This window comes from Mirounga angustirostris, unplaced genomic scaffold, assembly GCF_029215605.1.
Source record: "Mirounga angustirostris isolate CCGP_5_RB_7025 unplaced genomic scaffold, mMirAng1.0.hap1 SCAF_11, whole genome shotgun sequence".
Taxonomy (NCBI): Eukaryota; Metazoa; Chordata; class Mammalia; order Carnivora; family Phocidae; genus Mirounga; species Mirounga angustirostris.
Window position 1 is genome coordinate 17,499,731 of NW_026991719.1, and position 24,037 is coordinate 17,523,767.

The 24,037-nt window shown below is 35.0% G+C and overlaps 1 protein-coding gene across 4 annotated transcripts in view; it reads left to right on the plus strand.

The window, feature by feature from the left end:
* The window catches only part of CNKSR2 (connector enhancer of kinase suppressor of Ras 2), a 275,032-nt gene that overhangs the window by 116,567 nt on the left and 134,428 nt on the right, over window positions 1-24,037 (plus strand). For all 4 annotated transcript variants that reach the window (XM_045875847.3, XM_045875864.3, XM_045875838.3 and 1 more), the window contains exons 6-8: window positions 13,560-13,679; window positions 19,997-20,056; window positions 23,027-23,095. In XM_045875847.3, coding sequence (XP_045731803.1) covers window positions 13,560-13,679; window positions 19,997-20,056; window positions 23,027-23,095 — 249 coding nt within the window. The remainder of the gene's footprint in view (window positions 1-13,559; window positions 13,680-19,996; window positions 20,057-23,026; window positions 23,096-24,037) is intronic.

Below are 24,037 nucleotides of genomic sequence, written 5' to 3' on the forward strand. Positions count from 1 at the left end.
TTAATAAAAAGACAAAAAATGAGAGAAGATAATGTCTATAGAGGATAGGTTATGGTTAACACACCTTCAACTAATTATTAGTTTCTAAAGAAGAAAACAATTAAGGATATAATAGAAAAATTTAGGAATAGAAATTGGGAAAACTGAATTTCTCAACAAAGTCAGAAAGTGAATTGGAAAGATAATAGCTTCATGGTATTTTCTAGTAACATTTTACAGTTTTATGGCAAGAAGCAACTACATTCATTTAACCAGTGCGAAGAGACACATGAGAGGTTTTGACTTCGAAGAAACAGAAATTATATTGTATTCAGATGTGTACTGTGAAATCATAACTGGCAGAAGACGATGAAACAAAATCCATAAATCTTTTAAGAAAAGTAATGTCCCAAAATGTTTATATCTAAATTATCATTCATGTGTGAAAGCAACAAAAAGATAATTTTTAGATCAGCAAGATCACTAACGTACCTTTTTGAAAAAATATATTTGAGTAAGTTTACCAAGTAAATGAAGCAAAAGTTTCTAATTTCAGAATAGGAAACTTGTGGTAGCAAAAGGCTGGAGTGAACAACAAAATCAGATGCCATTGACGCTGCTATAACAAAAATACCCTAGCCTGGGGGGCTTAACCAACAAACATTTCTTATACTTCTGGAGGCTGGGCAGTCCAACATAAGGGTGCCTGCAGATTCGCTGCCTAGTGAGGGCCTGTACCCTGGTTCACAGAGAGTCTTCACATAGTGGAAGGGGTGAGGGAGCCCTCTAGGGTCTCTTATAAGGACACTAATCCAATCCAATTTAAGAGGACTCAGCCCTTATGACCTAGTCACCTCTCAACGACTCCACTCCCAAAAACCATCACATTTTGCATTAGGTTTCAACATAAGAATTAAGGGGGAGGCACAAGCCTTGAGTCTAGAACACATAGTGAGGAATAAAAAAATATATGAGTGCTATTTTTTAAATGAAGGTTATTAAATAAATCAAATAGATAAGTATCATTAGCTAAATCAGAAAGATAATGCAAATCAATGGATTTATTTATTTCTAAAGAGACAAGCTCTGCATACCTACATTAAATCACAAAAACGACCATTACTTTCCAGCAGCGGTTTTCCTCAGAAAAGAAGGAATCCCTGTAACACAGTAATGAAATACAATTTTTCACGTATCAATTCATAAACACAAATACACACACACAAAAAAACACACACTAAAAATATTCGAATGCCGGTGAGAATCTAATGAAATTAAAATGGACATACCTTACCGCTAGGCATGTACATTCATTAAACCTTTTTAAGTTTTAGGCAATTTTAAGGCTCAGAAACTTTAATACTGATATTTGTATAGTATTTACAGTATGCCTCAGACACTATTTCAAGTGCTGTATATAAACTAATCATTTGGTCCTCGTAACAACCTTATGAGATAGGTTTATTTTTTTTTATTTTTTTTTAAGGATTTTATTTATTTATTTATTTGAGAGAGAGAGAGAAACAGCATGAGAGGGGAGAGGGTCAGAGGGAGAAGCAGGCTCACCGCTGAGCCGGGAGCCCGATGTGGGACTCGATCCCAGGACTCCGGGACCATGACCCGAGCCGAAGGCAGTCGCCCAACCAACTGAGCCACCCAGGCGCCTATGAGATAGGTTTTATTACTACCCTCTCCGTGTTACAGATGAGGAAACATATGAAGCACAGGAAGGTTAGTTGACTTTCCTGAAGTGACACAGTTGGAAGGGATTTAAGACAGGATTTAACTCGGGCAGTCTGGCTCCAGAGTCTGTATTCCTAACCTATCTTGGGAATCTGGTCTAAAAACAAATTATAAAACACAATAAGATTTTTTATAACAAGAATTTAGAACAGCATTATGTATAATAGTGAAAAATAGGAAATAATAGGGTAATGCGTCAGTAAATTATGGTGCAATTACAAGATGAAATATTTACTATTCATAGTTACTATTTGAAATTATATCTGAATATATAATTTATGAATAAATTACATTTTTGAATATACTTAAAATATTTATGTTCCAGTGTTCAAGGAAAGATTCTAAATAATAATGTTAAGTAAAAAACAGATTAAAAGCATTATAAACACAAGTCATCATTGTTGAAAATTTTAAAAGAAAATATTCTATGTTAATATTTATTATGTTTGCTTAGTAAGATAATAGCTGATTTTTTTAATTTTTAAATATTTCCCAATTTTCTTCAATTAGTTTGCATTGCTTTTATTTTTTTATTTAAAAAAAAATTTTAAGATTTTTATTTATTTGAGAGAGAAAGCACAAGCAGGGAGAGAGGCAGAGGGACAAGCAGACTCCCCACTGAGCAGGGAGCACGATGGGGGGGCTCCATCCCAGGACCCTGGGATCATGACCTGAGCCGAAGGCAGACGTTAACTGACTGAGCCACCCAGGCGCCCCAGTTTGCCTTGCTTTTATAATGAAAAATTATACAAGTATGTATTCTATTAGATTCATAATCCTGATGGCTTTCAATGGATAATTTTATGGTACACATGCTAGATTTCCTGATGCTCACTGTTCTTGTCTTTAAAACAGTTTTTTATGCTTAAGACTCTAAAGTAGTAAACTCTGAAGACCAGAAAGTTGGGTGGAAAAGAGGATTGGTTGTTTGGTTGCAGTGGTAGACAAAGATGTCTGTTAATATGAAACATGAGAATGAATAAAAGGAAACTGGACAACTTGGGTTTCCTTGGAATTTGTCAGTAAGTATAATGGAACTGACCACACAGCTCAGCCATAAAGGACAAAAAGGAAATGCAGATGATCAGTGCACTATACGTCTGAGTGATTGTTGGCTACTGATAAGCAGTAAGGCATTTCCCCTCTATTGACCTGGTATTTCCCTTTCCGTTAGGCTTGGCCCTGATTATACCTTCCCTGATAGGTTGGAGCGCATCTGTTTTTGCTCTGCACCGATGCTGGTTTTATACACAGTAAATCAGTTACAGGGAATCTGGAGTTTTCTTGCATTTCATACCCTACTTTCTCCTAACTCCCACCTTTCACTAAGTCTTTGAATCTGGAGAGAGAAGCACTCCTGACAAACCATTTGAGACCTTGTGCTTCAGCAGACTTCAACTGTGCTTATCACAGCCCTGCCGCTCTCATTGGTGAGCCTGGAACACTTACCAGCTTTGATAAACTGAAAATCTCAGGCCAGGCATGATCATGAAAGTCACATGGTTTAAATCAGATTGTACTGAGCTCAAATACTTCTTTGACATTGACCAACAGTGTGTTCTTCTATATGGCACTTGCTTTGTACTGGCATTTTATCCCCACTGCTTTCATAAAAATAATGGGAGGAATAAAGACAATGAATGCCTATTTTATTATGTTAGTGTTAGGATTATCTTTTTGTTAAGTAGTACTTTACAGTTTGTAGGAAGGACATTCTCGTAAATGCTCTCTTATCTTTTCTCTTCTCCGTCCAAGCTGTTCTCTTTTTTTCACTACTTTAGGTTTTATCATTAATTAGGCTTATGTTGGCATGTTGACTGTTATATTTCATAAACATTCGTGTAATTTTTTCCTGTCTTTAAATGTATGAGTTCTTTACTCCTAAATTCCATCTGGGCTGAGAGTATTGTGCCTTCTCTGCTATCTAGACTAGAAATGGCTAAAACTACACAGAACCAACAGGTCTAACAGAAGAGCCCAGAGGAGAAAATAAAGAGCTCATTTGACACTTTGCCTCACCATCTATGTTGTATCATTTAAGTAAACATAGCTTTCTTCTGATTACCCCAAACCTTGAAGATAAGTACTGGGACAGCAGCATGTTCCAGAATAAAATAAAAATGATCATATTGATATTTTATCTTTAGAGATTTCTTGAAAATAGTGGCACTCTAATGACATCATCAAAATAATTTTACATTGGTCTTCTGAAGGTCCCTAATGCTTTGAAAAGGCAGCTTTGGCAATTACAGCTAGACTCTTCTCTTAACACTGTGGTTTGGAGCCATTGCAAGTAGAGATTTTTTTTTGTATGGTTGACATTTTGGCTGTAACTGTAGTATTTGGACAGGCAAATTATGGGCCATCTCATTAAAATGAATTCTAATACTGAGTTTTATACATGAAAAGCATCAAGAGGCTTCTTTGTTTTCACAGTTGATGTGACTCTTCTATCTTGGCCCCCTTCACTATCTTTGTGCTCAACCTGAAGAAGCATGCTAACACTATTACTGAACTAGGCATTGATCTCTTGAGTGTTGTATTAGACTATCTTCAGGTTTTGACATTTTGTTGGTTAATTGCCTTAACTGTATTTTAACTGTAACTTAACTTCTCTAGTTAAGTCAATGTCTTATAGAGGAAAGAAAAAATCGGACAGAATATGATGGAGGTAAAAAATGTCTTTTCTAGGACAAAAGGAAAGCGTGTATATACTAAAGGGAATATGGCCATACATAATGAATTAAGATAATCTCTTTTTAATGTGTCTTATTATGATTTGGATAGACATTATGTGGATGTTCTTGCTAACATTACATTTGCTGATCACATTATGCATTATAAAATGCTTACACAGACTGACTCTGAGTGTGCAATCCTTGTTCTCAAAGAATACTTGTTTTTGTTGGGGAGTCAAGTGAGGCAGAGTAATGTAGTAGAAAGAGTACCAACTTGAAAGTTAAAGAGATTTGGTGTCTTGACCTCATTCTGGCACTTACTAGCTGTGAACAAACTAAATTAGCCTTTCTGATTAAGTCGGAGATTGGAGTATCTGTGTTTTCTAAGGTCTAAATGCCATAATTCTTTGGTGATAACTCACAAAATCAGTAAAAAACAGTATGGTCTCATAAAGTGTTAAATTGAAGAGCCATCTTCATCTGAGACCATTCACCACAGTGTGATCAAAGATGCTATGGATTTTTTTTTTTTTGACACTGTAAATTTTTTTAAACTACAGTTGCAGTCACTGTAAAAGATTTCTTCATCAAGGTAATGGAATCAATCTGGAGACAAGAATCAAACTGTAACAAACAAGTTTGATCTAAATAGTTATTAAACAGGAGCACCTGGGTGGCTTGGTTGGTTAAGCATCTGACTATTGATTTTGGCTCGGGTCATGATCTCAGGGTCGTGGGTTCAAGCTCCCTGTCGGGCTCCCCAGTCACCATGGAGTCTGCTTGTCCCTCTCCCTCTGCTCTCTCTCAAATAAATAAAGTCTTTTTAGATATTAAACTACAATAGAAGATTACCTATACAGATATAAAGAGAATGTAAAGCATTCCCTAGGATGGGGTATGGGGGTGATATATACAAGGAAGGACAACTTACAGGCAGACATTCTCCCACCAGCCAAGAATTGTAGGTTGAGGGTCAAAACTCACTGGAGCCAGAGGGTTGCACTAGGTTGCCTAAGCCAGAGCTGGTCCACTGTTACCAGGCAAACTGGAAACAACCTTCCAGGATATAAGCAAGTGATGCTGGTGGGAGGGCTCACCGAGAGAGTGGGGTGCTGCTGTGGGTATGAGGCTAAGAGGGCCCCAGGATGGTGGCCACTGAGCCCAGGACGAGGCTGAGAAGTCACTGAAGGACTGCGTGGTCTGGGCACCACAGGATGTTCTCACACACATCCATCATTGATGGACCATGCAGCAGGAACAAGACAAAGCAAAATGCAACACTAGGGAACCTGGAAGAGAAACCTCCTTCCCCTTGTGATGTTTCTTTAGCGCCCTCTACTGATAAGATCCTAACAGTGTCCTTTCTGTAAAGCAGAAATGCTTAAAACCTCCTGGCCATATATATCACAGAGCAAGCACTGAAGGGTGAATTTGGAGCTGAGAGCCAATAAATTCATAATTGGCACAGTGCAATTAGCTCTTTCCTCCCAAAAAAACACATATGGCAATTTTGAATTTCTCAACGCTACGTGAAGACATTGCTCCCTGTTCTCAGCTGTTTGTTCTTATTTGCCGTTAACTATATAGATAGTGCCTAGATTTTCCTGAAGTTCATCTAATTATAATGAACTGCTTCAGTCTTGCTATTTGAGTCTAAAGTAAAATGGCATCCTCTTCCTGATAACCTACATCTTAGCTGAGCAATCCTATGGCCAGACCCTTGTTAATTTTGAGAATGGAAAGTAGCACGCCCCCTAATGAGTGCTCTCTCAACTACGTGGGGACCCACTGCAAGCCTGCCTACCTCTATTTCTTGCCCCTGAGAGAGCAGGCAAATAGAATGGAGATTTTCCCAGATTAACTTCTGGTTTCCAGCTGACTGTTTCCCTATCAGAAACTAGAGGAGAGTGGGGCCTCTTGTGTCAACTTTAATTCAGACCAGGATGTCTTGGGGATGCCATTGGAACTAAGTCAGAAGTGCCGTGGGTCCACTTCTTGCTCATCAGAGCAGGTTCACATTTGGGATTTATGTTCTCTCACTGTTTGGTACTGACCTCATCATTTGCAGATGATGGTTATTTTTAAGTGTTACTGCCTCTTTTCCATTATCAGGAACACAAGGGCAGCATGCTTAATGTCAGTGATATTAAGCACAAAGCCAAACTGACCACCTGAAACACTTTCCCAGTTTGTGAAATCCTTGAACATAATAGTTGGCATTTGAATCAGTAACGGATACTCACCCTCAGTGATTATTGAGGGAATACATAGCTTTATAGAATGGTGGTGGTGGTTTCTTCTCATTTTATTAGTTGTTTTGTTGTGTTTTTTTCCCCACCATCAGAATTTGAAACCTAAAGGAATTGCAGAGTTTTCTAGGCCTTGTTGGAGCAAAGTTCATATAACCGTCATATATTTGCTCCTACAGTTGCATTCTAAAGCTATTTGAAACTCTTAATCTTCACTGTATACAGATATAATTTTTACATTAGGTTTAAATTGAAATTCTATTCTCTTATATTAGTTTTTAAGTTTAAAAAATTATCTCTCCTTCAATTCTCTTCATTCATATGAGCAAGAATTCTTCCTGTGTTGGGGAATATTTATGTAAAATAATAGTTTTAAATACCAATTTAAATTCTTTTTGTGGATTTTACTCTTTCAAAGTTACCTGTGATTGTTTACTCCTTGCATCTTGTTAGGGAACCATCATAATTAGAAGTACGAAATTGTTAGCTCCACAGAGATCTGGCAAGTATTAAAATACTAAGAATATTATATTTCTGAATGAGGCTTCTATCATTTAGAGTTCTCACTAATATTAGAATAAATGTGTGCTGTTTTATAAAAACAAAACCTCTCTTGTTCACAAAATACAATGCAAATGTCATCCTAAGTTGGCATAGAATCACATGATTTATAATACTGAATTACACTAATATACAAACCAAACAAAAAAATAAAAACATACCCCTGAAACAAATAATACATTATGTGTTAATTTAAAAAAACATTAAAAAATTTAAAACATGCTGTCTTCTAGACTATTTTAATTTAAATATTTATATTAATAACTTTTAATATGTATACACTATAAAAACTTCTGTTACTATTTTCCATTTTATTGATAATAAAGCCTGAATCATTTAAGCTGTTCTTAAATTGTAGCTTTCACATCATTGTTGCCTTCTTAAAATGTATATGCATCTGTTTGTTGTTTCCCCCATTTTGTCTTGGTTTTATATTCTTCCTTGTATATATGTATATGCCTTAAAAAGTAGAAATGTCCTTTTGTAGTCTTTTTTTTTTTATAAAATCTTTTGTTAAGCTTATGAGCCTGAAGTTCTTTCTTATATCAAATGAATTTCTAATTTTTTAATCCAAAGGTAGTTCCATTCACTTCCTCCAGTACACTCAGAATAACTGACCCAGTACTTCATTTATTTAGAAAAATGTAAATAAAAATACTTTGAGTAGCTCAGTCATGCCTTAGTATGCTCCAATGCTAACCAACATAGGAAAGACTTCTTTCCTATCCCTTAGCTTTTCAATATTGTTTGTACTTAGAGTACTTACTGTGTTTCCCTTTTGAAATACAATAGCTGAAACTTCACGTATTAATAAGTACTTGATAAAGTTGGTGATAATGAAATAATGCTGTTATTATTAATATATAATGTATTATATATTAATATAATTAATGTAAGGTTGCTGTTTTTTGAATCTCCACAGAGACTAAAATGTTGCTTTTTTAAAAGATTTTATTTATTTATTTGAGAGAGAGAGTGAGCGAGAGAGAGAGAGCTCACATGAGCAGGGGGAGAGGGAGAGGGAGAAGCAGACTCCCCAGTGAGCAGGGAGCCAGATGCAGGACTCTATCCCAGGACCTGTGACCACAACCCAAGCCGAATGCAGACCCTTAACCAACTTAGCCACCCAGGCAACCCCTAAAATGTGGCTTTTACAACTGTTTTAAAACCATTTGTTTTATACTAAACGTGCTGTCCTCGGATCTTTTTTCCCTTTAGAACTTTTAGTTTTAGGTGAACTAGCCATACACATATATGCAAATATATATAAAATATATTATGTATGTAGAACAGAATATGAAAACTTTCCATTTCATTCCAAAAATATGTTCTATTATATTAAATCATAACTGAAATTAATATGAACTACTGAGGGAAGAAAAAAGTCACAGTACCACTGATTCTAGCCCATGACCCTCTTTTGTTTTAAAAGGTTCTTGAGTTATAGCTAGCCTTGTTTGTCAACTGCTGTTTAGTCACTATTTTTTTGTCACCATCTTGGATAGCTTATAACAGAATCCACAGGGTCAGTTATAATACTCATTGCCATCTTATGTTCCCTTTAGCTTTATTAAAGGCATGTTATTTACTAGACTTTAATTTTAGGTTCAAGTTTTTCTTTCTGTTTTTAGAATTAAAGATAAATAGAATTTAAAATTCTTTGGTATGAATATTGCGAAAAATAGCAGAAGAATGCCCTTGATACAAGTGATTACCAAGTCATCTTCTAGCTAGAATAGAGTTGTTCTTTTGCTGCTAAAATGACTTTAAGTTTTCCCGGAGAGCTGTGCCTTTCACAGTCTCAAATCTACTACTCCTTATCTAAATGGCGTTCTAAATTGCAAGAAGGCTTGCAAGATTGGCTTATATTTCATTATACTATGTAGTTTAAATGTGCTGTATAACATCCATTTAATACAGACCTAAGTTTTAAGCAATACAAAATGAAATTGATCAAAAACAAGTTGAAACTTAAGGATTGAAATAAGAGATGGTAAGCATAATGATTAAGAATTCAAGTCCTTCTTCTGCCAAGGCAATGACCTTGATCTGCTTATTTTGCCTTGCTTTCTCCTCCGCTATGCTGGCTAAGATAATATCTACTTCAGGAACTTGTTATAAGGATAAATGATATAATGAATATGAAGCATGATTGACCTTTGAACAATGCACTGAACCACTATATAGCTGAAAACCCACATATAACTTTTGACTCCACAAAACCTTTAACTATTAAATAGCCTACTGTTGACCAGAGGCCTTACCTATGAGATAGCTGATTAACACATATTTTGTATGTTATATGTATTTATAGTGTGTTCTTACAATAAAGTAAGCTAGAGAAAAGAAAATGTTATTAAGGAAATCCTAAGGAAGAGAAAATACATTCACAGGACTGTACTCTAAAAATTCTGCATATAAGTGGACCCACTCAGTTGAAACCCATGCTCTTCAAAGGTCAACTATTTAGCATTGTGCCAGACATGTGGTAGGTGCTCTGTAACATTGATGTTCACTTATAATAATAAAGGATGTATTTTTCTTACCATCTGATAGTTTTCTTTTTCTAGAATATACTATTAAGTAGCATAGATAATACTGTGCTTTAGAATGGTAACAACATAATATCACACGATTTTACTGAATGAGCAAATTTATTTTTTACAAGAATGTGTTAAATAACTTCCCTGGAACTTTGCCTAGTATTCTTTTTTTTTTTAAGTATTTTTATTGTTATGTTAATCACTATACATCATTAGTTTTTGATGTAGTGTTCCATGATTCATTCTTTGTGCATAACACCCAGTGCTCCATGCAGAACGTGCCCTCTTTAATACCCATCACCAGGCTAACCCATTCTCCCACCCCCCTCCCCTCTAGAACCCTCAGTTTGTTTTTCAGAGTCCATCATCTCTCATGGTTTGTCTCCCCCTCCGATTTCCCCCCCTTCATTCTTCCCCTCCTGCTATCTTCTTCTTCTTTTTTTTTCTTAACATATATTGCATTATTTGTTTCAGAGGTACAGATCTGTGATTCAACAGTCTTGCACAATTAACAGCACTCACCATAGCACATACCCTCCCCAGTGTCTATCACCCAGCCACCCATCCCTCCCACCCCACCCCCCACTCCAGCAACCTTCAGTTTGTTTCCTGAAATTAAGAATTCCTCATATCAGTGAGGTCATATGATACATGTCTTTCTCTGATTGACTTATTTTGCTCAGCATAACACCCTCCAGTTCCATCCACATCGTTGCAGATTTGCCTAGTATTCTTAATGTGGTTTCCTGCAGTGGCTTGATGTATGATGCAGTAATGAGTACAGAATTAGCATATAAAGCCAGGCCATTTTATATCCCTTCTAACTGGCTTCCTTAGTCAAGTGCCAAATACTACAATATAAAGGTTCTAGTACATTATCTCTAAAATAGGCAGCAAGGTTCTAGTGGAGTTTCTTTTCTAAGTCTTTCTATTATTTTTTTCAAGATCTTTAATCTGTTAAATCCTGATGGCTTTTCTGGTAAAGTCAATGTTTTACTCATCTTTTGTATTCCAGCAGACCTTGCACATAGCAAGTATTTGGCAAACAAAATTACTCAAGAAGAGGAATCAGAGAAAATGATTTGCAACTTAATACGGTGGATTTAATTGGTATTTTCTTTTTTGTAAACACATCTCCAGTCTAGTATTTCCGCCTTTCCTCCTTCTACCCCACTTCTAAGTGCTTCCAGTGCCTGAATACAAGAGCTACTCTTGCTCATTACCAGAGTGTTCTATGAGGCCCTGAATGTTGTAATGTACACATATTGAGCCATTTATATACGTCCATTACTTTCCTATTTACTTATGCTTTGGACTCTTGAAATATTTCAGTTTGTAGAAACTATGAAGATTTCTTTTTAATGTACTGATTTAGATTAATATATATGTATAAACATATATATTTATATATATAAACATATATATCCTTTAGATTATTAGATTTCTTTTGGCATACTGATTTAGATTAATATATCCTTTAGATTATCATGCAATCCAAGTATCCTATTGAAAAATTCTTTAAGAATTAACTGTATTATCTCCCCCTTTGAGATAAAGAGAAAATAAGAATGAAAATGTACCCACACATGAGAGGAAAGGAATAGCTAAAAGATTTAAACCTGCCCCAAAGTGTTCTCTTCCCTTTCAAACATCAGCCAGTTATTGTATGTTAAGTGCTGCCATTCTGTCCTTTTCCCCATGGCTGCTGATGAATATTGTCAAGAGGATTTAAAGCATACACACACACACGTACACACACACAACTGGGGTCCCAGGATGTGCTACATAATATGTGAGACCTAGTGCAAAATAAAAACGTCAAGTCCCTCCCTTATTCAAAAACAGTGGAAAATCCCAAGACCGTAAGAGCAGAGCATAATACTAAGCGCAGGCCCTTGTGCAACTGCACAGGGCACGTGCCCACATCTGGCTCTGTAGGATTCCCAAGTTCTGGGAGGTGGTCTTCCTCTTGGCACTATGCTTAGCAGCTCTTCAGGGTAAATACTTTCATTATATGTGAGCACTAAGATTTGAACATCAGAGAGAGTAAAGAAATGTGAACTGTCCCATCATGACCATGCAGTATGGTTACTGGTCATTGTAACATGGTCAACAAAGCCATGTAATGAAGAGTAATGAGATAATTCATCCCATGAGTAAGGATTAAGCCCTTTGAGGGTAGAAAAAGCAACCGGGGAGAAATAAGCTTTTATTTAGTGTGTTCTTTGGATAGGAGCCATATTAGGCTCTTTTTTTATATATTAACCTGATTTGTCATATAAACCATATACAGCAATTTTTATTACCCCATTTTCTACCAGAGGAAATTGAGCCTCAAGTGTATAAAATAACTTGCTGACAGTTACACAGCAAGTAACTAGCAGTGTGGTGATTGCCCACATCTGTCTTCATATCAAGCCCACGTTCTTTCCATGGGTATTGGTATCTTGCCGGCTGATGTCTGGCTCTGGAGGTTGATGGCTACAATAAAAGTGCAGCCTTGAGAAGCAGATGCAAAAAAGAGTGCAATTACGAGAGAAATTTAGCTTTGCAGTTTGTTTGGTGTGAGGAAGCTGAACCCAGCACAGACTGAGAGGCCATGGGCCATGTACAGAATGCAGCAAATAAAAAGAGAGTCCTTATTATCTTGACCAGGCAGAGAGAACTGTCTCCCTTATTAATAGAGCAATGCAGTGGTCCCAGAACAAATGTGACATCTTGGAAATGGATAGAAGAACACACCTTGATTGCTGCAAAATAATGGCTCTTCCCACAATAAAGGTAAAATAATAATAACAATAATAAATAATAAACCAAATGATGGACACCAGGTTTCAGTAAGTACAGTGAGAGTCTGAAGCATCTAAGGGCCAGCATATTTGAGGGGAGTATACTCCAAGCTTCAGTCACTTATGTTCCACTTTCTTCATGATTTTACCATGTCTAACTCTTGACCATATCATTATGGATGTAACATTTTAAATTTATTCTATAAGCAGCATGAATGGATTTATCCTAACCTAAAGTACTGGCTTTCTGTCCTCAATCCAGGTGCTCTAATAAGTGTTAAAGCTCATTTGCTCTTCAGTTTATTCAGCTCATATTTATTGAGTACCTTATATGTTGTAGGATCTCTCTACCTGCTGTGGGTGGTTGGTAGGGGGAGGGGAAGAAGAGAAGTCAGAGATGAGTAGGACGTGGTTCCTGCCTCCAGAGGGCTTCAGAATGAAATTAGACAATTTCAGACTTCACAGAATGCTGAGAAACCAGTATTGAGGAAGTGGCGAACTTTGCCTGGAGGAGGTAGGAAACTTTATACTAAGGTAACCTTGAGCAGTAAAGTCTAGACAAATAAGTAGGAGGAGTTCACTGAGCAGATTTGGAAGATTCATCTTCCTGGTCGTTGACTGGATTTTTTTTAAACTTTTTGGATCATGATCATCGGTGTTTTGGAAATTATTGAGTTCAGTTCAATCCAATGGTTATTATCAAGAATTTCTCAGATTATTAAGCTTGTTTAGAAACAATCATTTGATTTTACGTCTGACGAATCAAATAATAAAGTAATAGAAACAAACCCATAACTTTCTTGAATACTTCGATATTTAGCTCCTATATCCATAATTTAGAATTATGTTGTGTGTGTGTGTGTTTTTTCACCTGAATACCTTTCTTATGCAGATTTTATACACTAAAATGTTAACTACTTCTACTATTTCTTTTATTTTTCCTTGTAAGAAAGTTAAAACAAAAAGTGATTCATATGTTATAAACAACATGTGTTTACCATAATTTTTTTCTTTCAGTGTAAAACTCTTTCTGGAGTCTGTGACCACATCATATCCCTGTCATCAGATCCTCTGGTTTCACAGTCTGCACACCTAGAAGTGATTCAGCTGGCAAACATCAAACCAAGTGAAGGGCTGGTAAGAGCTACCATATTTGTCAAAGCCACCATCCATCAGTGGACAGCTAATGATGTGGGCAAAGCGGCATCCAAATATGGGAATCCATAAATTCTAATGAACTTTGAATATTTTGGTATTTTTTTTCTAGGGATAAATTAAAGTAGTGGGATTTTGTCACTATAAGAAGTTTTATGAAGATAAATGAAAATGAAAGAGAATTTAAAATGAGATTTCTAAATTATCTTGTTTACTTTGGTATTAAATTAGCTTTTATTACGTTCTTTCACCCCCTACCAAAGTTCCTTAGGTTTAAAGGAAGTTTAAGAGTTTTATACTAAGAACCAGTGTTACCTACCCTTGCAAGTAGGTGTTTTGTTTGTTTTGCTTTGGTTTGTTGTGGTTTTAATAGGACTCTTTTCCCTTAGGTTGTGTAAGCTAGACAAACCCGATATTGTTTATAACTCACATCCGTTCTTTCTTACAAGGGTGAGTAAGCAGGTGGGTTTTGCCAAAACTAGGCTGACATCTAGGAGATGTATTTTTTATTATGTAATAATAAAGATAATCATCTTCTATATTTTGTTCACTTGATTAAAAATTGTATTGATTCTAAATTTAACCCAAAGGAGAGTTTTTTCTTTAGTAGGCCTCTAGGAAGAAAGCATATAAAATTAATATTAATGAGAGCGAGAGACAGAAAACAAGAAACTGGCTGGAGAACATCTTACCCGCTACACAACTATGGCTTGTTAGTTTGGTGCTGCAGTGTTGCTACTTTCTCCCTGTGGATGAATTTTCCTAGGATATAATTATTGATATTTTAGAAAATAGAAATCTTGGAAATAATATAATTCAGGTAATATTCTTAAAGACCTCTAAGCAAGTTTAATTTTTATGTGGCTTTTCTTCAATTCCTAACAGTGAATTTTCAGAGTGAGGCCATCTATTCAATAAAGTAACTTTTCTGCTGATACTTGGCAAGTTACTTTTTGGTAACTGTAGTTTTTCATGCTTTTGTGGCTTTTATCAGTGTTTTCCTAGGAAGATGGAAATCATTATGTCAGACATAGCCAGCAAGTATGTCATCATCATAGCCTATAAGTGTAATATCTAATTTTAATTTTAAGAGTTTATTTTTAGCATTTATAAACTTATTTGAAGTAATATTTATAATTTTAAATTCTTACTATTCCTTTTGGTTATCTTTACACAGTCCAGTTTCATTTAAAGCAGCTTTCAACCTATAATATTGAAGAGTTTCCTTTCTATATTTCCCTTTTCAGTAGTTATAAAGGAAAGGAAGCTGTGTCAGCATGATTTGTAGAGTGGGAAATTAAGAATTAATATATATTATATTAGACTAGGAGTCAGGACACCTGAATACAAATCACTTACATAAAATATAGCTGTGAGTGTGATCTTGAGGAGGTGGAGGAGTAAATTTAACCTCCTTGGCCTTGCTATTTTCACGTGTAGAATGTTGGGGCCGGGAAGGGAGGGTGGACTAGATCAACCTTGAGGCTTCCTCTCGCTCTATGAGTCTGTGGTGCTAAGGACAGGATTTGGAGAAAAGAGCCTGATTTTTCCCCCCACTAATTTCCACTGAAATCATGGGAAATAGTAACCATATGAAGTGAATCAGTACAGTGTTAATTGACATTATGAAATCTTGACTTGTTTTTAATGAAAGGTATAGCCTTGGACATGTCTTTTATTTTTTGAATTTGGAAGAGGTAGATCTGGGTCCAGCCTTTGAAACAGTCGTGATCTTAAAATGCTAACAACCAGATTCAGTTAGTCTGAGAAAGAGCTGGAAAAGAAAATACCTGAGTGCTTACCATTTGTCAAGTATTTTCTCACAACTCTTTAGAGTAGATACTTTCTTATTTTGCAAATGAGAAAATGGAGTCACAGATCTTCACCAATTTGCCCTGTGTCACATAGGTAATATACAATAGAGGCAGGGTTAAGTCCAGGTATATCTCCATAAAGTACATCTTAACAAAGCTTGTTCCATTATTCCACATTTAAAGTTGGAATTGCCAAAGCGGGGGCACCTGGGTGGCTCAGTCATTAAGCATCTGCCTTCGGCTCAGGTCATGATCCCAGGGTCCTGGGATCGAGCCCCGCATCGGGCTCCCTGCTCCACGGGAAGCCTGCTTCTCCCTCTCCCACTCCCCCTGCTTGTGTTCCCTCTCTCGCTGTGTCTCTCTCTGTCAAATAAATAAATAAAATCTTTTAAAAAGTGAAATAAAAACTATTTCTTGTGATTCATGTTAAAGAGATGCCTAAATAGAAATTTTTATGATTTATTCAAGGAATCATTTTAAAAATCAGATACATTAAGCAAGTTTAGTCAGTCACATTTGAAATAAATAGATCTGAGGATTTTGGTAACATTTAGCATGTGCTTAGCCATAGGAAATGTCTAAATGGTAAATGAAGGAAAGAAATAAAGGTAGGAGAATACCAAGCTTTAAGGAAGTTTAATTAGCTTAAAACATCTGCAGAAGGTCTTCTGCGAGTTTCAAAACAACATCTTTCATAGGCAAAAGGTAATTGCTTGGTTCTCCACTGATAAACTGGATAGATTGTTCATCAGCTTTCTACCTAATTAGTAAAATCCCCTAGGATTTCTTAGTTTTGAGAGTTCTAAGCATTATAACGAATGATGGGAAATGTACTTGTTATGATTAAAATATGCAACTAGCTTCTAAAATGCTTTTAAACAACAATGATTAGCAGAAAATTAAAGGAGGGAGAATAAGAGCTATTGGAACATATCAAAACTAGATCAGAACCAAGAGATGAGTTCAATAGAGAGGAAGGGGCTTGGGGGGACATCCTTAGGGAAGCCTCTTGGCTTCAGAGAGCTCTTTTGCTATTAGACACTTGGATTATCCTCAAATATGCTTTATTCTATTGACTTGACTGTGAGGTTGCTTTGGCTCCCATTGGCTAACTGACATTTGGAGATCAAGTGAAGCAAATGTCATTTTGGCAAGCTAAGCAGGAAAGAGGGAGCTGTTCAAGTCAGCTCCAGAATTAATTAATTGTTTAAAGAAAAAAGAAGAAGAAAGAAGGAAGAATAAAGGTTTTGATGAAATGGAAGACCAGATTTGTCTCAGTTCCAGAAAAAGAGCCATTTGAATTACATGTACTGCTGTTTGACCCTTTCTCAGAGATGAACAAGTGATCAGCTGTAGTTCTGTGGACTCTTCATTATTTGGAAGATGATTAATTTGAAACATCATCCAAGCAACTTGCTTCTTTTACTTTCTTTGGGTACCTGACTTTTTTGGCCATTTTTCTCATTAATACTACCAGAGGGAAATAAAAAGAATGAAGTCAGTTTTGATTATTAAAAGCATTTACAACAAGTGGCTTATTAAGGTTAAAAATGAAAATATTGAATGAAACAGTATCTTCGTTCTTTGTGGCAGTTTTAAAATTGCTTCTGTGAGGTTGCTAGAATTGAATTCTGTATACATAGTTAGATCCTCCTTTAAGCATTTTAAAAATATTTTTATCCTTCTGAAAAAATTAACTTTAATATAAGTCATATAGCATTTAATTATATATAAATAATGATGAGATTTTCTTCCTTTAAATAACAGATACCTGCTTTAGCTTACAGTTGCCACTTTTGAGGTTCCTGGTGTGTGTAATAATTGCACACAAATTTTATTTCCAGAGACACAACTAGATTATGTCCATGAGTTTTTATTATCTCTATGACTATATTGCCTTTTCTAAACATTTATTTTAGGATATTAAACTTTCTCTATGACCCAATCATTAATGAGACTATTTAGAGCTCTTGTCAAATACCTGAATTCATAATCAGTAATATGCAGTGTTGAAAGAAATGTAGAGAGAAACATAATCAACTTCTGCCTACCATTTTCAGAGGAGATGGGGCAATAAAATAAATTTGTAAAATAGGAGACCCAGTTACTCTTTATAACCACATTGCACATAGTACATGTGTGCTAAAGAGGTCTCAGTCTTTTAGCATAGATGTTAAACAGTGAATAGTTGACTTTAATACCTACAGTTGCCAAATATTATGTTATAATAAGAAAAGTGAAGGTGCACAACTGTCCTATTAATAAATCGATAAGTCAGGAGCCTAGAGGTTGAAAGTGTGGTCTGGAGTCAGGCTGCTTAGGCTTGAAACCTGGCCTCACCACCTTGGGCAGACTCCCCAGCTTCTCTGTGCCTCAGTTTCTTTATCTCTAAAACAGAAGTAGTGAGGGGCCTCTGGGTTGGTCAGTTGGTTAAGCATCTGTCTTCGGCTCAGGTCATGATCCTGGAGTCTCAGGATCCAGTCCTGCATCAGGCTCCCCACTCAGCGGGGAGTCTGCTTCTCCCTCTGACCCTCACCCCTCTCGTGCTCTCACTCTCTCTCTCAAATAAATAAATAAAATATTTTTTAAAATATAAAAAAAAAAACAGGAGTAATGATAGTTTATACCACATTGGCTATTGTGAAGTAGAACAGTCCCTGGTACATTGTAACCAGTAGCTTTCCGTGATGATGGTGATAGAGAATGATAAGTGATGGTTGTTTTGTATTTCCAAGTAATATATACTGTTTCTTTCCCTGTCTTTTCCCACTTTATTCTCTCACAGTCCTTCTGTGTAAAAAAACTGAGACAAAATTTAGTGTTTAGCTCTTACAAATATACTTTAAGATTCTTTATTAATCTGTTGTAATTTTGTTAATTCCTGGAGGAAAATGATGACAAAGATCTTGTCCTCTTCTAAGTTCTATAATAGCATCATTATATTTACTCTCCCATAAATAATGGGATAAGTATGAACGTAAAAAGTAAGTATGCTGTACACTTGGCATCAGTGTAAGCTTGAATATTACCACATGGTCATAGGCAACAACAGCTAGCCAATTTCTTAATTAATTTCTATATGTACTTCTGTTGAGGTTATTTATTTTATATGAAATAATGAAGTTGCATTTAAAATACTAGAGTTCACAGGTAAATGAATACCTTTTAAATCACATTCATTTTCTTTCACGTTAGTGATCCAGGCTTATCCATTTTTGGAACAGGCACCAACATTTTAGACATGAGACATTACTGAAATGACTTCAGAATTCACGCCTACCCAGTTTTTTAATAGTACCATCCCATGAACTTTATTGCTTCTTGTTTTTATTTCTTACTTATTTCCAATGAAATACAGATACATTCACTTATCTAAATATATAATTAACCTAAAGGTATGGGAAATTAACGTTATAGTAATTGTCTATATAAGTGCTAAAATTAATGCTTTTCTGAAATAATATTGTTGGTTATTGTTAAGTCCATTATATTTTAGACTTTGAGTTCATTAAAATTCATATTTTTTTATTTTTTAATCAATATTTTGAAATGCAAGGCACTTGTGTAAGTAAAACTTGGGTAATTTTTTCCCAAAGAGAAAAGTAACAATCTTCCTTAGAGAGGAAGAAAAATCTCTTTTTTTCCCATCTTTTTTTTTACTTAAATGAAAATATTTTAACATTTACAATGTGAATATTTTCTTGTGATTTTTTTCCCTTTCAAGTTCTCCCACTGTCCATAATTTAAAGTTTTTGTTTGCTCATAAAGCTGACATAATTTCAGGATTTCTAGATAATCTTTAAAGTGTAATAAAGCATTTTCTAAAATGGCTTTATTTAAATGGGAAATGGAATCTCACCCTTTTTATTAGGAGGAGGGCTTGCCACACATTATCTCTTAATTATTGATATAGAAGTGTTGGATATAATTATTAAAACTTCATCAATGAAAATAAAGGCAGGAAATACAGGATTTCACAAAAGAGATGGAGAAAAAAGTTTACATTAGCAATATTTTATCACTCTTCTGTCTCTAGTTGGTTGTAGTTGAAGTGGCTCTGTAGAAACCTACTTTTTGTTGTGTAATATGTATCAAGTATAATATGCTAATAACCAATATTTGAATTTCCCATTATTACTTTTATTTTGCCACAGAACAAATAGTAAGGACTGTTGGGGGAGTAAGGTGCGTTCTTTCTTCAGAATATTGAATTACCATGCTACATTTTATAAGTTTCACAGGCAATTTACTTACCAAGTAGTTATTTGATTAAGTTGAGGATAGGCTTCTTCGGGCAAACTTTAGAAACCAGAACATTCAGATAGGAATTTTTTACTAGTTTAAACGTGGCATTATTGAATATGGATTCATGGAGCATGTGGCAATTTTGATAGGATAATTTTTTTGTAAATGATTGTGTAATATACTTGAAAACATTCCAGTCGCTTCACTTTTTTTTTTTTTTTTGATGCTGTCTTTTTCTAGGGTATGTATATTAAATCAACATATGATGGCCTCCATGTAATTACTGGAACTACAGAAAATGTAAGTATTATAACATTTCAGATTATAGGGTGTGTTTTTCTTTTTATTGTTAAACAACTTCTATATCTCAATGTAATTGAGGTTGACTTCTGAGGACATGAACAGATTAAGAGGAAAAAACTAAAAGGACACATTGAGTTAGTAAGTGCTGGTTTGGGAAGAATTTCAATCATTTTATTTAGTTTAGAGTAACTATTTACTTAGAGTAAATCAGATGTTTTCTGTTCACAGCCAGAGATTTGTCTTTGTTAAGTATTTTCTGGTTCATGACAAGTTACTGTGACATCTAAAAGAATCAACTTCCATCTATCAAATAGTTTAGTTATATTAAGAAACTTATGTAAGAAAGAAACATCAGATAATTCACGCTTTCTGAATATGCATTATAATTCAGCTTAATTCAGTGAGGTGACAGCATGGTATAACTCACTGGTTTTCACAGTGAGGTCCCTCCCTGGATCAGCAGCATCAGCCTCCCTTGGCAACTTGTTAGAGATACATATTCTTGCCCCCCCCCCCGCCAGAACTACTGAATCTGAAATTCTGGAGACCAGCCTGTTTCTTAATAAGAGATTTTGTTTTTTATTTTGGGTTTTTTTTTTAAAGATTTTATTTATTTATTTGAGAGAGAAAGCATGTACACAAGAGAGAACACAAGCAGAGGGAGCAGCAGAGGGAGAGAGAGAAGCAGGCTCCCCACTGAGCAGGGAGTCCGATGTGGGGCTCAAACCCAGGATGGTGGGACCATGACCTGAGCCAAAGGCAGATGCCCAACCAACTGAGCCACCCAGGTGCCCCAAGAGATTTTGTTTTAACAGGTAATTCTAAGACATGCTGAAGTTTGAGAACCACTGCAAGCAGTGGGTCAGAATCCCTAGGCCTAGGACCTACAATTAGTTCTGCATCTTAATGGCAGTGTAATTTTTGGCAAGTCACTTACCCTGCCATTGCTTTAGTTTCCTCAACTGTAAACTGGAAATATTATCTGCACTACATACCTCACTAGGTTGATGTGAAAATAAGCTAATAAATGTGAAAGGCTATGCAATAAAGAGCTACAGAAATGTGAAGTGATTGTGTTGAGCCTGAACATGATCACTAAAATAGATTTGAATAGGGTAATAAATCATTATTCCTCCATTTGGTTGTCCCAGACTTCCATCTTACTCTTAAGCAGGTGCTGAGCTTTGAATTTTTTTTTTCTTTTAGAAATTCTGACAAATTACATGTTTATGCTGTGTTCCTTCAAAGAAGACTGGGGTGGAGTTAGTTAATGTCAAGTAGTCATAGATCTCAATATTTTACCAGCATTTTCTTTTAAAAAAAATTAACGTAATTCACTTACTACTTTAATCATTTATTGCCTTTTTCCCACTAACTTCTCTTGGTTTCTTGAGAATAGTGAAATACATAATGTACATTGCAGTTGGATTGCTATACTGACTTTACATTTGGTATTAAATACGGGGTCAGAAATATCAGTAATATGTATGTTGTCAACCAATTAAAATTTTTAAAGCAGTGAAATACTGTAATGATACTCCTATCACTGATTCATCATTCTCATTTGTTTGTACATTCCTCCAATCATTCATTTATTCACTTGTTCTTGTAACAAACTTTTGTTTCATGTCTGCTATGTTCCAGGCATGGGGCTAGGTATTGAAGGAATTTTTAAACTAAACTAGTTTGCTGTTCCTAAGGAATGCAACTAGGGGTTTATGTGTGTAAACATGTACTTAAATTTATGTAGACAGACAAAGGAAAGAATCATAAATGCTGCCAATGAAACTAGAGAAATAATCACAGAAATGATTTTGAACTATATCTTGAAGAATTTATAGGAATGCATCTCTGTATTGCCTGGGGTCTATTAAAAAAGTGGAGTACTATGTACTGTTCATATTAATTACTCAGTAATATTTGATAAATGGGTGAGTGGTCAAAGAAAGATTGATTCTATGAATAGTTTAGATATGAACCATATATTAATGGCTTATCATTTAATTCTTTATTCTTGAAAATGTTTTACTATTTTTGGTACCCTCAGTCATTTATCATTAGTAGATCTCTGTTGAGTCTTAGTAAATCTGCTCACTAAAGTGGTTAAGTTATTTTGCTTTGCTCTACCCTAGTTTCTTAGTTTTCTTTTAGGTAAAATGAGAAGTTTAGACAAAATGATCTCTAGGGTCCCATTTAACACTGAAAGTCTATAATTTATATGACTTATTCCCTTTTTTACTTATCTGGGAAAGAAGTTGTTTCAGTTTCTTTCAATTTTATATACCAACTATCATTTTCTTTTATACCATGATTAGAACCATTGGCTTGATATTTTTCTTCTATACTCTCCTTTAAAAAGATCAATTGTAAGCCAGATAGCACAGGGACTGAGTATAGTTACAACCCTATTATAGTAATGATTTACACACTTTTCAGAATTGTTGCATGGTACTTGTCTGATTTGATAATATGCCTACCTCCTAAAGGTGCTGTGAAGAAAAATACATTGGTTTCTTGTTATGATACCATTCTGAGGGTTGAGTTCATATCCTAGATGAACTACCCTCTTAAGAGTATACTTGCGTTATTATTTGAGTAACTGGAATTCTCTGGGATATTATCTTACCTTGAATTCTGACCTATGATAGATCATTCTTTTGTGAATTTCAAAATTTGTTGAATAGAGGTTAATATTGTTTCAAGACTTCTTTGTTTTGAAATAATTGGAAATTGGAAATGAAGAAAAAATAAACTGGAAATCAGTTTTTAAAGTAAGTCCTACTTTCTATTATTAGTTATCTGTAGAGCGCAAACAGTATATTAAATACTAGTAGTCATTTTTGTTTAATTTTTTCAAGATTAAATAATTTCTTGATCTAAAGAGGTGAACTTATTGTAGTATTTTCAGGGAAAAGAAATGAGTGATAAAATTTATGTTCTTTATCATTTCCATTATGTTAAATTTAGTCACCTGCAGATCGGTGCAAGAAAATCCATGCTGGCGATGAAGTGATTCAAGTTAATCATCAGACTGTGGTATGTATAATTACCTTATGAGTCAGTGGGAGGAAATAATATAAAGATCTGCTAAAGCTTTAAAAGGATATCAATGAAATAAAAATACCTGTTTGTGTACAAAATGATTGAATAGCCTTGTTTCAGATAGCTGAATCAATATTCTTAATTATTTGACAGAAGATAAGGCATAGTTTTTAAAAAACCATAGTTTTAATACCAGGCTTGGAAATACTGGTGTTGGCTGAGGTTAGATATGCATTTCTATATAGACAGGTGCAGGATAATGTCATATACCCCATGACCTGAGATAATAACTTTGGGCTAAAAATTAAAGTGATGATGCACACAAATTCAACCTTTTCTGGATAAAACTTTTAAGTTTTACTTTACAAACTATGGAATTTCATAGTAGGTATGTTTTGTAAGGGCATACGTTCATTCATCTACTTTAACATTGATTTGTTCACTGAAGTGTCTAGTAGATTGGTTTATTTTAAATGTTGATTTTTTAAACAAATTTAAAAATTAATAGCCAAATTGGGTCTTCATTTCCCAAAAGAAGACTACAGTTTTTGTTTTAAAACTATTTCATGTAACTAAATAAGTTCATAAAATTTTCTTGCTCTGTGAACCTCATGAATCCCTTTCTAGGCTAAGATCTTGACAGTGGCATTTTTGTGTCTAGGATAGACTTCCAAGGGCTGTTTTCTTTAATGTTAGTTTTAGAAAATGAACATCATATAATTTTCACTTTGGGCTGTTTTCTGTCTCAGTTGATTTACTTTCTTCTTCTATATCTGCCAAAATAAAGTATATTCTCTAAAACAAATGAAGTTAAAATAATCTGATTATTAATATAATAAACTTCATTTGCAAAAAATGTGGGGTTTTTTTCTGGTAAATATTCTACTTATAGCTCACTAATCCTTCAGAGTGAATAATTATTTCCTATTGTACCTT